The sequence below is a fragment of the Nansenia antarctica genome (assembly GCF_963989245.1).
Source record: "Nansenia antarctica genome assembly, chromosome: 19".
NCBI lineage: Eukaryota > Metazoa > Chordata > Actinopteri > Argentiniformes > Microstomatidae > Nansenia > Nansenia antarctica.
Window position 1 is genome coordinate 8034962 of NC_137692.1, and position 14823 is coordinate 8049784.

General features: G+C 44.2%; 1 protein-coding gene across 1 annotated transcript; it reads right to left on the reverse strand.

Annotated features, from left to right (window-relative positions):
- Window positions 1–1871: 1871 nt before the first annotated feature.
- LOC308174162 (leucine-rich repeat-containing protein 14) lies at window positions 1872–5259 on the reverse strand (the record flags this gene model as incomplete). The annotated part of the gene is made up of 3 exons (XM_080549232.1): window positions 1872–3646; window positions 3857–4720; window positions 4973–5259. The coding sequence occupies 3 exons, from the start codon at window positions 5257–5259 to the stop codon at window positions 3070–3072; spliced, it is 1728 nt and encodes a 575-aa protein (XP_080405358.1). The 3' UTR covers window positions 1872–3069.
- Between the last annotated feature and the right edge of the window lie 9564 nt (window positions 5260–14823).

Genomic DNA, 14823 nt, shown 5'->3' on the forward strand with positions numbered 1-14823 from the left:
AGTCGTGGACCACATGCAGGATTGCAGTGCCCAGGCCAAGTTAAAGATCCTGAGCGCATTGCTCACTCTACGCAGACAGGGGGAGCTAGAGAACACAGACAAGCTCAGTAACAGGCTTATGGACTGTCTACGAAACAGCACCAGAACAGGCATGGTACTGGACATCCTTTTATGCTCATAGGTGTGGCACAGTTAGTGCTTGAGTCTGTATTTTCATAAGTATTTTTTAAGTGTTTATGTTTGGATTTTTTGCCACTGTGCTTTGGAGGAATTTGTGTTTGACTTTGAGTGTGTGTGTGTGTGTGTGTTTTAGTCAAACGAGGAGCAGCGAGTCGTCAGTGAAATGTTGAACATGTTGGTGTGCCTGGGTGCTGACAGCCACACTATCATTGTGGAGCTCCTCACTATACTAGCCCATAAAAAACTGGGTCTGCAGTGAGTTGATGCTGCCAAATGTTTGTGTTTGTGTACTGTATGTAGTCTATATATTTATTTGAAGCCTTAAATAGTAACTGGGGACTGCTGAGCCTGTCTCTCTGGTTCTGACTGCAGGAACAAAGTGCTCTATCTACTGAAGATGCTGGGCGTGGAAGAGGCTGACCTGTGGCTGGGGCCGGAGATGGAGCCCTGGGCCTCCGCGCTGCAGGACGAGCCTGACCTCTGTGAGAGCCTGCGTGAGACGGCCGTTGAGTGGCTGGACTCCTGGACCTCCAAATACAAGGTAAAAGGAGGGTGGTGTCCTACCATCAATCTACCTGCTTCTGGTTAGATTGGTTCACTCAAAAAACAAACATGTGGATGAAAGGAGTGTAGTTCATAGTGGCTTACAAGTAAGAAAACAAAGAGGCAGCAGGTGGTGGAAAATGAGATCATCAATGTACTGCTTATGTCCTTTAATATGACCCTAACACCTGTTAATAGGAGCATAAGAACTTGTCACGGTGTTGATGACTGGCAATGCAAGCAGCTCCCCAAATGGTTCTTACCTGCAAAGCAATAGCTGATCTCTTTCCTCTCTCCTTGGTCTAAAGTGCCAGAGCATGTTCCTCAAGAATGCTGGGAAAAAGAACCTCTTCACCCCAGTCGATGTGCTCAATTACTTTTGCTCTGTTGCAAGAGAGAAACATATGAAGGCACAGCTTGCTGCTCCAGAGAGGCGCCTAGACACAGTATTGCTCAATTCCCAATCCTACAGGTACCTTATAGGTGTACCCCTATCATACCATTGTCAGTCACAGATGTAACATATTGTTGCTGCTTCATGTGTGTATGTGTGTTCTCTTATCAAGCTCTAAGCCAATTCAGCGCCTTGGAGAAACCTACACTATGTCAAGGACACGCAGGCCTCCAGGTACAGTTGTGCTTCACTGTTAGGTGGTAAAGAGATCAATTCATTCAATTCTTATCAAGTATTTCATGATATGTACTGGTGTTCTTGTCTCATCTCGGTTCTCCACAGGTATAATCCTGCCCCCTATCCCAACCCGCCCTGTCCTCATGGGCTCCACCCCCTTCTTGACCATGCCCTTACCGCGGGTCAACCTCTTCCCCTTCCCTGTGGACCAGCACTGTCAGAAGGCCTCGCCGCGACGGTACTTCATCCTGGAACGTTCCTATGTGGATTACTACAGATAATGCAGCCTCCGTCAAGGCAGCTCGCTACTGTATGGCTAGCCCAGGTCACCGACCCCTTTCCCAACAAAGACCACTTCAACATAATTAAACTTTGGTATTGTACTGTATAGATATTTGTACTGAATTGGAAATCACTTCATTCACTGTATAAATAGAGTTCATGTGACTACGATTTTAGTAGTACATTGTATAATGACAGTAAAGCAAACTATGAAAATAAAAACAAGATGACTCAATAATAAAGCGGTTTGAAAAACATGTTAATGCAAAAGACATAATAAAAATGATATAAATCTGGCAAATTAATAAAGCTTGGAATAGCAGAAAAAAACTGCAGCAGAAAAAGAATGCCATAAGTAAATACTTCAAATACAATACATTCATGGTGGACTCCTAACTCGAGATCTGCATGCGAAAGACGAATCAATGTGCCCATTGACATGAATACAAGATGTTCCCAGGCAGACAGCTGAGCTCTCAAGTTAGGATTCCCTCAATACATAACCACACCGTTGCAACACATTCCTGCCACATGAACAAGTAATGCTGCCTGTTCACTAAATGTCACATGATTAAATGCACAAGCAGGGTTAAGCAGGGTTTAAAAGACCATGCTTCAGACGCTTTAATAGACAACAGCCATGCATAGGCACTGGTGATACACATGAGAGCTGTAACCCTAACCCAGAGGGACTCAATGATCTTTCTCTAACTATCTTTCCACTGCTTGTAGAGAGAATATCCAATAATAGCTTACCCGTGGCATTTGGCACAAACAGGTACAGCTTATGCTACTATATTCCTTCTTGTTTTCTATGCACCTGTCGAAATGCGTTTTACATTACAATCAAGCCAGTGGAGCCGTCTATTAAAAATAGTCTAATCTTAATGACTAGTATCAGAAACATTCAGATTTGGACACCTTTTAAACGTTGTCTGAATTATTAACAGGGTTCCCACGGGTCCTTGAAATCCTTGAAAGTTTGTGAATTTGAAAAAAAAAAATCAAGGTCTCTCTCTCTCAAAAATAAATAAATATATATATTCAAAAATGTTTTACTTAGCTCTGTATTGCTTAACTTTACACTTATTTCACAATATATTGTTTTTCTGTGCTGTGGTAGAGAAGGCAGAGACCATCTAGTGTTCAAGCCTCTCTTTTTAATTGTTGTCTGTGAGCGGATAGTTCCTATTATATAAATTCTCATCTAGGTCTGTCTCAAACTATGCCGTGTTGGGTCCTTGAATTTGAGGGAATTGAGTCTTGAAAGTCCTTGGAAGGTGCTTGAATTTGATGTTTCAGAAGGTGTGGGAACCCTGTATTAAGGTATAACTACACTGAGAAAAGTTGAGTGTAAATTTGATTGTCAGGCACTGACTGTACATCCTATGGCTTTACAATGTGAAGTCCTTGGTACTCTTCCTTTGACCTCATCACTCTACCAAATGCAAGTCTTTGTCGTAGTTCAACAGGTCGCAGGTCAGGAACAGGTCAGAGCGGCCACTCTGCATCACGGTCCTCTCCAGCTGTAAACTCCTAGCCTCCTGGACATCCGTCCCCTCCTCCAAGGGCCAGTCCAGCAGCTGGGCACTGGAGGGCAAGGCGGGCAGACCTGGCTGGTAGTCCTCCAGGGGGTTAGGGTAGAGGAGCTGTCGGAGGGAGGGCATCCCGATGGCTGTCCTCACCAGGTCCAGGAGCCCGGCCAGGGAGAGTGGGTTCAGAGCCAGGCCCAGGCTCCGCAGGGCTCTGCAGCAGCTGAGCGAAGGGAGCAGCGAGCCCAGCAGGCCGTCCGTCAGGCCACAGCCGCTCAGGGAGAGGTGCAGGAGACGGCCGGACGCCTGGGAGAGGAGGCGGCGCATCGAAGGCAGGGAAGTCTCGTCCAGCCTGTTCTCACTCAGGTCCAGCTGCTGCAGCGTGGAGGCGTGAGGGCTGCAGGACAGGTAGGAGAGATCTGCTGGGGTCAGGCTCAGGTAAGGAAGTTCCAGCCGCTCCAGAGGCTGAGAGAGAGAGCTGGAGGCCAGAACAGGCCAGGAGAAAGAAGCGGTAGGGGGGGGGACGACGACGACAGATACAGTTCATTAATTTTCTATTATGTATTCAATCTGTTAATAACCAACGCCAATGTCTAAAGAACCTGAACCCAACAATGTTACTCTTTGTATCCGTACTTTGAGGTAATAAAAGCAATTCTGATTAGCACATATGTTGTATGTGCCGTACCTTAGTAGCATGCGTAGGTGTCCGGGCAACCGGAGGGCAGTGAGGCTGAGACGGCGTAGCTGACAAAGCTGCCCCAGGCCCTGGGACATGTCCTTCAGCGCCCCCTCCTGACCTGGCGTGTCCCTGCGGATGTCAAGGTTGCAGTAGTGCAGGCGGAGGGAACTCAGAGCAGGGAACATGGAGAGCTGAGGGAGCAGGATAGCCAGGCCAGCCGCCCCCAGGCAGCTGTAGCGGATGTCCACCCCAAGGAGGCCCTGGTTGGGCAGGAGGTCCAGAAGGTTCCCTATGCTGGAAACAGAGAGCTCTTCCACACGGAGGTACCTACACTGCAGCTTGAGCGGGCCCGCAGTACCCAGCGCCACACGCACACGCTCCCAGGAGCGGGCGTTGACAAAGAGGTCAGCTCTCACGCGCACCACCACCTCACTGTCAGACTCGGACTCATCCCCCTTGCTTGCCTTGCTGCCTTCCATATCACCCTCCTTCCTCCGTTCCAATTCCATCCTCCTCCTAACCCCCTTCACCTTCTCCTCACTGCCTAAGCACCCCAATGTCTCCAACCCCTCCCTATCATCTCTCACCGACTCCTCAGTACCCCCTCTCTTACCACCCTCTTCTTCCTCTTCCTCCATCCCTCGCTTTCCTTGTCCTCGCTCTCGTTTGACCACATCCCTCTCCCTCTCCCTGGCCAGCACCCTTTTCCTTTCCCGTTCCCCCTCTCTTCTGTGGGTCCGCTGGGCCACTGCCCTGGCCTGCACAACCATGGTGCAGAGGGCAACAGTGAGAGACCAGCCACCCATGGGGTCTCCCATTCCTCCCTCCTCCCTCTGCAGCCCACAGAGGTCCAGCACCTGGAGAGCACACCTGTCCACACAAACGAGGTAAGGTGACCTAACAAGATTACATCTTTCATCTTCGTCTGTCTGGTGCACATTCATGTATATTGAGAGAGTAATACGTCAATGATATAGGGAGGTTGTACTGTGAATCATTATCCCATTCTTAGAATTTTTTTTTCTAAAGATATGTCAATTGTGAAGCAAGTCTAAAGATATGTCAATTGTAAAGATATGTCAATTGTAAAGATATGTCAATTGTGACATATAACTGGCTTACCTTTTGTCTGACAACCCTCTAACCACAGCGAGCAAGAGAGACTGGACACAGAGTCGATTGGGGGGACTCTGCCCTGGGCTCCTATTGCATCCACCAACCTGCAGAGTCCGCTCAGGCCATCGCTGCACCAATTCTCCAACAGCCAGCGGGCGGCAATTAGTAAAGGCAGCTTCTAGGAGAGGTCCATACAGTTCCCTGGGTACACATCCAAGCCAGTACGGGGACGAGCTGTGATCACTGACCACCTCCTTGGCACAAAGATTCACCAAAAGATGCACCATCACCATCTCTGCAGTGACAGGAAGAGCGATTGAAAGCGAGACCAAGTTTAAAATGAATTAAAGCTGTTAATTTGTGCTAAAGAACCTTTAACAAGTTTTCAATTAACTAGGCCTACATGTTCTGATAACAGCTTGTGAGGCAAAAGCTAAGTGTAGGTCGCAACACCGGTTGATATACAGGAACCTGAAACGATAGCTAAACTATCCAATAAACTAAAAAAAGAATTAATATGTTCAACCGATATCTAGATAATAAACATCGAGAAGCTAGTCAACGATGACTGGAAATGTCTCTCGGGTCAAAACGATAGTGTTTCATCAGTAGCCTACATCTAGACTGGCTGTATCTCATGATATTGGCGGGACCAGCAAAGCATTTGATGAGTGTTGGCAGAAGCATGGCGGTTGCTGTGGTGGATATAATATAATAGGATAGCGCGAAAATGCCATGAAATAGAGAGAACATAATATCATCAAGGGATTTGTGGTGAACGTGAGATTCGTTCACTAGATGCTTGTACTAGAAATCTACAGCGCAGTAATTGAAGCTGCTCCCGCGTTTTCTGACAACAACAGACATATCTGAAACGTCATTTCGCCTAGTCTAAACTCTAATTTAACATATCTGTAATAACATTTCGACTAGTCTAAACTATAATTTAAGATATCTGTAATAACATTTCGACTAGTCTAAACTCTAATTTAACATATCTGTAATAACATTTCGACTAGGCAGAATGAAAGTTAAAGATATCACCAATTTGAGATATCAATCATTAAAATGAATTTCAAGATATCTATAACTTTATAATAGATATCTACAATTAAATCACGACTATTCCTAATTCCAGTTTGAGATATCTACAACTTCATTCAAGATATCGTCAACTTAATTTAAGATATCTTAAAGGACAATGTAGATATCTTGAATTAATGGGAATTAAAGATATCTTGAACTGGAATTATGTCAGAACGAAACCGTAGATATCTGAAACTGTAATTACAACTAGTCATAATTCAGTTGCAGATATCGGCAATGTGAATAGCTGATATCTACAACTGAATTGTAGATATCTGTAATGACAAACCCCATACACTTGAATGGCAAAATACATGTGAATCTTACTAGTCAAAATATAATTACAGATATCTTGAATTTGAGTTTTGACTAGGCAAAATGATGTTGCCGATATCAGTAATGAATATCCATTGTAGCTAATAAATGTTAAAACGGCTTGCCATAGACACCTCTATGCATCATGAGCATCGTCATGCAATACGATTCTACTAGTCAGAATGACGTTTGAGATATCTGCAACTATTATTCTGACTAGGCAAAACTCAATTACAGATATCTCTAACTGTCGTTTTGACTAGTCAGAATGACGTTATAGATATCTTGAATACAAATTTAGTAAAAATCGAATTACGACTAGTCAAATTTAGCTAATAAATGTTAAAACGGCTTGCCATAGTCTGTCTGTATACCGTCTGGCTCTCTGTCCGAGGCAGACACCAATGTTTACATGTTTACAACGGTGCCTAATGATGACGTCAGTAACATGCTAATGATGACGTCAGTGACATGCGTCAATTCGTAGGCAGCGTTCGGTCAAGCATCCTTTCTTGCATCTTGTCCTTGACCTCGCTAGTGAGGCTTTTCTGTCCAGTCAGACGTAGACGTGGAAATAAAAGTCGCACTTAAAGGGGCAATCTGGGATTTAAACATACATTTTATTTGATTTCTTTATTTAGCAAACATTAACCGTTTTAATACATTAATCATATAATCCTAGTCACAGATGGGGCAAATGTTCATATTTCATTGTTATATTAGATGCAGATTCAACAAGTATTGTCATTGTCTGTATGGATGGAAGTCCCATTTCTGCCTTGGCTTGTGACAAGATGATGAACACAGTTCTGAACTCTGTATTTGGCAGCATGAACAGGGCATATCAGGACGTGTTACGCCCCCTGGTGACTCGGGGTAGCAGGGCACAACATAAAGCAACAGAATGGACAAGTGAGGATACAGTCACACAAAAACCAGGAAACCCAAAATGCAATAAATTTATATTTATTGATGAAGCAACACAGGGAACAGAGAGGACTAACAGTGGCACCAAATAAGTGATAATCCGAAAATAAGGTCAGTGGGTGGTGCTCAACTGGGGTGCTAGACAGCAGGTACATCCTACGTAGGTGCTGGACTTTTAACCTGTTTACAGATAAATGCACAGTTAAGGATCGAGAACATTCCACACCTATGCGTTTTTTTCACAAAAGTGGATTTTTATATTCGTTTTGGGGGGGTTCGTCCAGTCGCAAACAAGTTTTTGCCCCCTGAAAACGAAGATTTTTAAAAACGCCTGCCCGAGGCTACGTCCACACCAATACGTTTTTTTGTTAAACGTTTTTCGTATATACAAACATTACCGTCCACACCAGCATGTTTAAACGCAGTATAAACGCTGGCATTGAGCATTCCACACCAGTAGTCGGCGATATCATTTTAACCCCATAGCCCTGGCCAATCAGACGCCTCTGTCTGTCTCTAGTGATCTTCTACCTCCTGGTGGCTGAAGCTGAAAATAGACATTTGTTTTATCTACAAATACATTGTTTATATTTGTGTATATTTCACAACCCCTGCCATTATGATGGTGGTAATATGTACTGACATTTTATATTCAGAATCACATAACAGTAGTTCTAATGGATCTAATATATATTTGCACATTCATGGATTTACTGGCACTTCACAAGGTTTAAATCTTTTCTCACACTTTCACACCAGAAATACAGTCTATATTTAATTGTGTTTATATCACATAGCAAAATAAATACTGTTGGTAAGAGGGCCTACATAATTTGACAGAAATTAGAATTCTCTTCTAAACCACATGGCGGCATCAGTGAGCCACAAATGGAATTTCCCAAACTCACTCCTCCTTAGGCATCTAGAATTGACTGTGTGTATTTAGTATTCCTACGCCATCCACTGGGCCCAAACTGGGTCATAATCTACAAACATATATATATATTTTTTTTTTTTAAATTAGATTTAGATACACAATACATATAACACTACATTGAATCAACAAAACAAACCTCCACAATACCCACATACAAGAGACAAACAAACATAAATTACACATTATATATATATACCCATACACATACATACATACGCGCACACATATATACACTATATATGCATATTAATGCACTTACTGTAACGCCAAAGCAAATTCCTATATGTGTATGCATAATGGCAATAAACGTTATCTGAATCTGAATATATACCTGTATACATATACACACACACACACACACAAAAAAAAATGGGGGTCAATATGCACCTTTCGCAAGTTCATCAGTCAGCACAACACACTAATCTATACACAGACTCGCAACGTCACGTGGCAGGTGGTCAAATAAGGGTTTCCATATTCTAATAAAGAGCTGTTCGTTGCCCTTTACTCTAGCACTCAGTCTTTCCATCGGTAAGATTTTGAAGATCTCACGATACCATTGAGTGATTGTTGGGGGCTTTTCCATAATCCAGTTGAATAGAATACATCTCCTAGCCAGAACTAGCAATTTCTGGAGAAGCAGAACATTAGACTGATTCAATGGCATATTTCGTTCAGGGAGACTCAGTAGGAAGAGGCCTGGTTTCATTTCAATGCTGCATTTAAAGATGTTATTCAATTCTTTGGCGACCAGTGACCAGAATTTTGAAATGGTAGAACATCGCCAGAAGCAGTGGATATAAGTGCCATTTTTCTCCTTACACTTGGAGCAAAGTGGTGATCTGGACGGGTCAAATTTATTAAGGATATATGGAGTTCTATGTTGTCTATGCAAAATGTTGTACTGAGTCTCCTTAAATGTATTACAGCAAAAAGTGCTACTGCAAGAAGTAATACATGTAGTCCAGTCTGCCCCTTCATACTTAGATTCCACAAGTGTTACAAGTGTCTAAAAAGTTATAAAAATAAGAAATAAACCCTCTAGGTTGTGAGAACCGGGTAAGACATTCATCTAAAGAGCTCCTTACTGGCCCCCCTGGAGACAGTTTAATATTGGTATCTATGAAATGGCGTACTTGTAAATAAGCAAATAAATGTTTATTAGGTATAGCAAACTGAGACTGAACCTGGGTAAATGACATGAGAACCTCGTCCGTGAATAAATCACCTATGACCCTAACTCCCTTCCTATACCATTCATTGAAAACACTACTATTAATACCTGGAGGGAAGGTCTTATTACCAATTATTGGAGTCAGGGAAGAGAAACATCCCTTCGTACCAGTATGGCTTGTAATTTCTCCCCACGCTCTTACTGTGCTATAGATAATGGAATTCTTAATGCTCGATGGTATTTGTTTTCTGTCACCAGTTAGCAGAGTTACAGGTGAAACATAATTTAATAATAATGGCAATTCATTAGTGCAAGACCCGAGCAATCTCTTTCATCAGCTGGGTGGAAGAATGCCACTGGGGCTTCAAAGCAGGTCGAGCAGGGGGAAGATTAATGTACATGTGCCTGTGCCTGGGCCTGTGCCTGTGCCTGGGCCTGTGCCTGTGCCTGCACCTGGGCCTGTGCCTGTGCCTGGGCCTGCACCTGGGCCTGTGCCTGGGCCTGTGCCTGTGCCTGGGCCTGCGCCTGGGCCTGTGCCTGGGCCTGTGCCTGGGCCTGCACCTGGGCCTGTGCCTGGGCCTGTGCCTGGGCCTGCACCTGGGCCTGTGCCTGTGCCTGGGCCTGTGCCTGGGCCTGTGCCTGGGCCTGCACCTGGAGGTTGAGGTGTCACCTGCCTAGTGCCCCTCGCTGCAAGTGCAGTGCTCTGTCCCTGAACTTAATATAATATATATATTTTTTTTAATCAACATAATCAATTCACCGTCATGTAATCATGCAATTACTGTGGTGTTACAGGCTAAATGAATAGGTGAGCTATTATAATAGTATAATATGTTCAGGATTCCTGCAGGTTTCAACAAGTTAATGTAAAACTTTTTAAGACCCTTTTAAGACCCCCGCTGTATGTTTATTTATTTATTATGATAATGACAGCAACACTTCTATAACGAATGCAATAACTTGTCCCAAAAATAACAGTATACAAGGAAACACAACATAATGTAATCAAACCACACTCATGTTGTCTAGTGCTGGAAACCTAGAAAGGATAGCTTGCAGCTCCACTGTTCCTCAGTATGGCCACCAAGTTGGAGGCCATGTTGCCCAGTTCGTCCGAGGAGAATAGGGAGAAACAAAGAAATGTCATTGAAACAAACAGTGCCACACAACAACTTTAATGTAATAGAAATTACATATTTAATGTACTAGACAATAGTTCACCTCGTTTGGGTCCGTCGTTTCTTTTCTTTTTTTACAAAATGTTTATTCAACCTCATACTAAAACATTTTACATTGTTGCTTACATTGTAAGATAATAATAAAACAAAGAAAAACCAAAAACAACTATATACAGTTCGGCAAGCAAGGAGAATTTTAAATCATGGCATCACATAAGTTACTTCCACACACATAGTAATGAATGAACATTGGTTCGACAAGACACAAATGCATTAAAATAAACATTAAAATCAAATAAAAATCAGTCATGGTCAGGTCTACCTTTATGTCTGTACTGCACCTTTTCACATTTGAAACCCAATATAAGCAATTACAGGAGCCCATCTCTTTACAAATATGACTGTCTTCACCTGGAGTCTCTCTGTTCTTTTTTCCATTGTGTACACCATCAGCAGCCTGTCTCACTGATGTAGGGTGGGTGGTAATGGTTTAAGCCAAGACACGGTCATCATCTTTCTTGCCACCAAGAGAAGAACATGTAGTATATAAAGCTTCTTCTTATCCATAGCCCCTTCCGGGATTACTCCTAAGATATAGTATTGTGGTTCTAATGGTACATTAACATTCAAGATGGCAAATATCTCTGCACGGATTCCTTCCCAGTACAACCTTTGGGCAGTCCCAAAATATGTGTGTGTGATCTCCAATCTGTTTACAATCCCTCCAACACAAATTCGTTGTCGTTCTGTTATATTTTGATATGATAAAAGGAGTCCTAAAATATCTCATTTTTAATCCAATTAAATTATTTCCATAAGGGGCTATTTGTTATTTTATGCCCACCTTCACACCCAACCTCCCATAATTCATCTTCAATTATAACATTCATCTCCAACTCCCATTTTCCTTAATATCCAAAGTATTCCCTGACATGTGTACTTTAGACATTTATATATTTGTGATACCATTTTTGTGCCCCTCTTTTCTTTCATAATCCTTATTAATAACAATTCTATGGGAGTGGGTGGTTGTTTAAGGGAGTTCCATTCCTTATGTGACATTAAGTAATTCCTCAATTGTAAGTATCTATAGAAATCATTAGAACCTAAGTCAAATGTATCTTGTAATTGTTTAAAGGAATTAAAAATGTCACCCTCAAACATTTGATCTATTATAATAAGTCCTTTCTGTGCCCATTTCCCAAACCCAGCGTCTAATTTACTTGGCAGAAAGTCCCCAATCTTTGCAATCTTCATAACTCTTGAAATGGTTAGAGGTGCTTCCACATTTTTTCTCCCCATTGACCACACTCTCTGGGTGTTTCATCTATTCATTCTTTATCTCAAGTTTCCTCCAGCTCTTTTGTCCTAAAAAAGGCAGCGTCTCAAGAGGCACTAATGGGCTCTCTAATTCCAACCAAGTCGTCTCCTTATTTTGTATGAGCCATTACCATACCACACAATTGTGCGGCCCAGTAGTATCATTTCAAATTGGGAAGATTGAGACCTCCTTGATCTTTTGAGTATGTTAGCAATTTACTTTTAAGCCTAGGTTTCTTCTTTTGCCATATAAAACACTGGATAAGGTATACACCAACATCAAACGTGCTTACAAGGCTAGTCCGCTAGCTCATCTAGGCATGTCTGACCATGTGTCAATCCTCCTGATTCCTGCATACACCACAATGGGGAAAAGTGCTCCCACCACCACTAAGACTGTCAGAACCTGGCCAGAAGGGTCCGCTCCACTGCAGATCTGCCTAAATGACACCCTATGGCAGGAATATGAGCATGAGGACCTGGAACAGTACACGTCGTCGGTTCTGAACCACATAGTGAACTGCACCAACTCAGTCACCGTGGACAAACGGGTCCGGGTCTACCCCAACACGAAGCCATGGATGACTGGGAAGGTCCAAAAACTGATAAATGAGAGGGACAACGCCTTCTTCGCAGGGAAGCGCACACCGCTGTACAGCTCCACCAGGGCCAACCTAAAGCGCGGCATCAAAGCGGCCAAGGCAGAGCACAGAGAGAAGATTGAGGAATGCCTCCTGAGCAACGACTCCAGGCGGATGTGGCAGGGGGTTCAGCAGATGACAAACTTCAGAGCCAACAGGCTCACAGCCGCAGAGGACGACCCCCTGCTGGCGGGAAAGCTGAACACCTTCTACGCCCGGTTCGACGAGGGGCGAACGGAGGTAACCACAGCACAAACACCACTCTCTCCAGCTCTCAGCAGCCTCACCCTCACAGAGCATGAGGTGAGACGCGTACTGAAGGCGGTGGACCCCAGGAAAGCCTCGGGGCCGGATGGCGTCCTGGGACGGGTGCTGAGAGACTGCGCCGACCAGCTGGCCGGGGTTTTCACCAACATCTTTAACCAGTCCCTGTCCCAGGCCACCGTCCCACCCTGCCTGAAAACCTCAACTATCATCCCAGTCCCGAAGAAAAGCACGGTGAGCTGCCTAAACGACTACCGCCCGGTGGCACTCACACCAATCATCATGAAGTGCTTCGAGAAACTAGTCCGGGCCCACATACTCACACGCCTCCCGCCCAACCTGGATCCATACCAGTTCGCCTACAGAGCCCACAGGTCCACAGAGGACGCCATAGCGACGACTCTCCACGCCACTCTATCCCACCTGGAGAGGGGAAACAGCTACGCGAGACTGCTCTTCGTGGACTTCAGCTCTGCCTTCAACACCATCCTTCCAGACAGGCTAGTGACCAAACTACTAGACCTGGGTCTATCACACTCTATATGTGCGTGGATCAAGGACTTCCTGACCGACCGCCGACGACACCACCGTGGTGGGATGTATCTCGGGGGGGGACGAGGCGGCGTACAGGGATGAGGTAGAGCAACTGAGCAAGCTGTGCAAGGTTAACAACCTGCTGCTAAACAAGTCAAAGACCCAGGAATTCATCGTAGACTTCAGGAGGAAAAAGTCCGAGATCCAGCCCCTGCTCATCGACGGAGAGAGCGTGGAGAGAGTCTCAACCCTCCGATTCCTGGGACACCACATGCGGGATGACCTGGCCTGGAAGGACAACACAAAAGGCACCATCAAGAGGGCACAACAGCGGCTATACACCCTGAGATGCCTCAGGAAAGAACACAACAAGCAGGAGATACTGGTGGCCTTCTACCACGGCGCAGTGGAGAGCATCCTCACCTACGGCATCTCCAACTGGTTCCACAGCTGCACAACAGCGGAGAGAAACGCGCTACAGAGAGTCGTGAGAACAGCACAGAAGATCACTGGCGCCCCCCTCCCCTCTCTGGAGGAGCTGTACAACACACGCTGTCTCAGGAGGGCCTCCAAGATCTCCAGGGACCCGACCCACCCTGGGCACGTACACTTTGTCAAGCTGCCCTCGAACAGGAGGTACAGGACCCCGGCCGCTAAGACAAACAGACTGAAGGACTGCTTCTACCACAGGGCCGTCAAGGCCCTGAACACAGAAAAGGCCTAAGTTCTGGGCCCAGGACAGTCCGGACGGATTGTATGGCAGCTAGTGCTGAGGCACAAACATGTACATTTTCAAGCCTGCAAACTGTGACACTTTAAAATAATGTGAAAAAATACTTTTGTGCAATATGACAACCCTAGTTGACTATCTGTGCAGTATAGTACAGTGGATTGTGTACATAGCCTTTATTGATGTAAACCAGCTCCTTACCTTCTTGTGATTTTATGCTTTTATGCTTTTTCTAAAATGTTTTTTTTTTCCCTTTCCTAACACCAGGGGAGCCACCCCTCCTAAATTTCGTTGTTTGGTACCTGTACTGTAGCAATGACAAATAAAGTCCATTCCATAAAGTCCATTCCATTCCATAAATGTGGAAATCAATTTGTCTAACCTTTTAAAAACCGAGACTGGAACATAGAGACTGGAACATAGAGGGAACATAGAGGGGTAAAGACTGAAAAATATATAGTAATCTGGGAAGTATATTCATCCTTACAGTGTCAATTCTACCAAATAATGAATGTGGGAGAATCTCCCATCTAGCCATATCTGATTTTATATCTGCTATTAATCTACCATAATTTGCATTGTATAACATTGATGTTTCTGGAGTAATAATGATACCTAGATACCTGAATCCTTGTGCTGACCACTTAAATGAAACCTCCTTATATAATTGAGATGGCCAATCCCCCACCAACATCATAGCCTCCGATTTAGATTCATTAACTTTATAGCCTGAGACTCTACCAAAATCCTC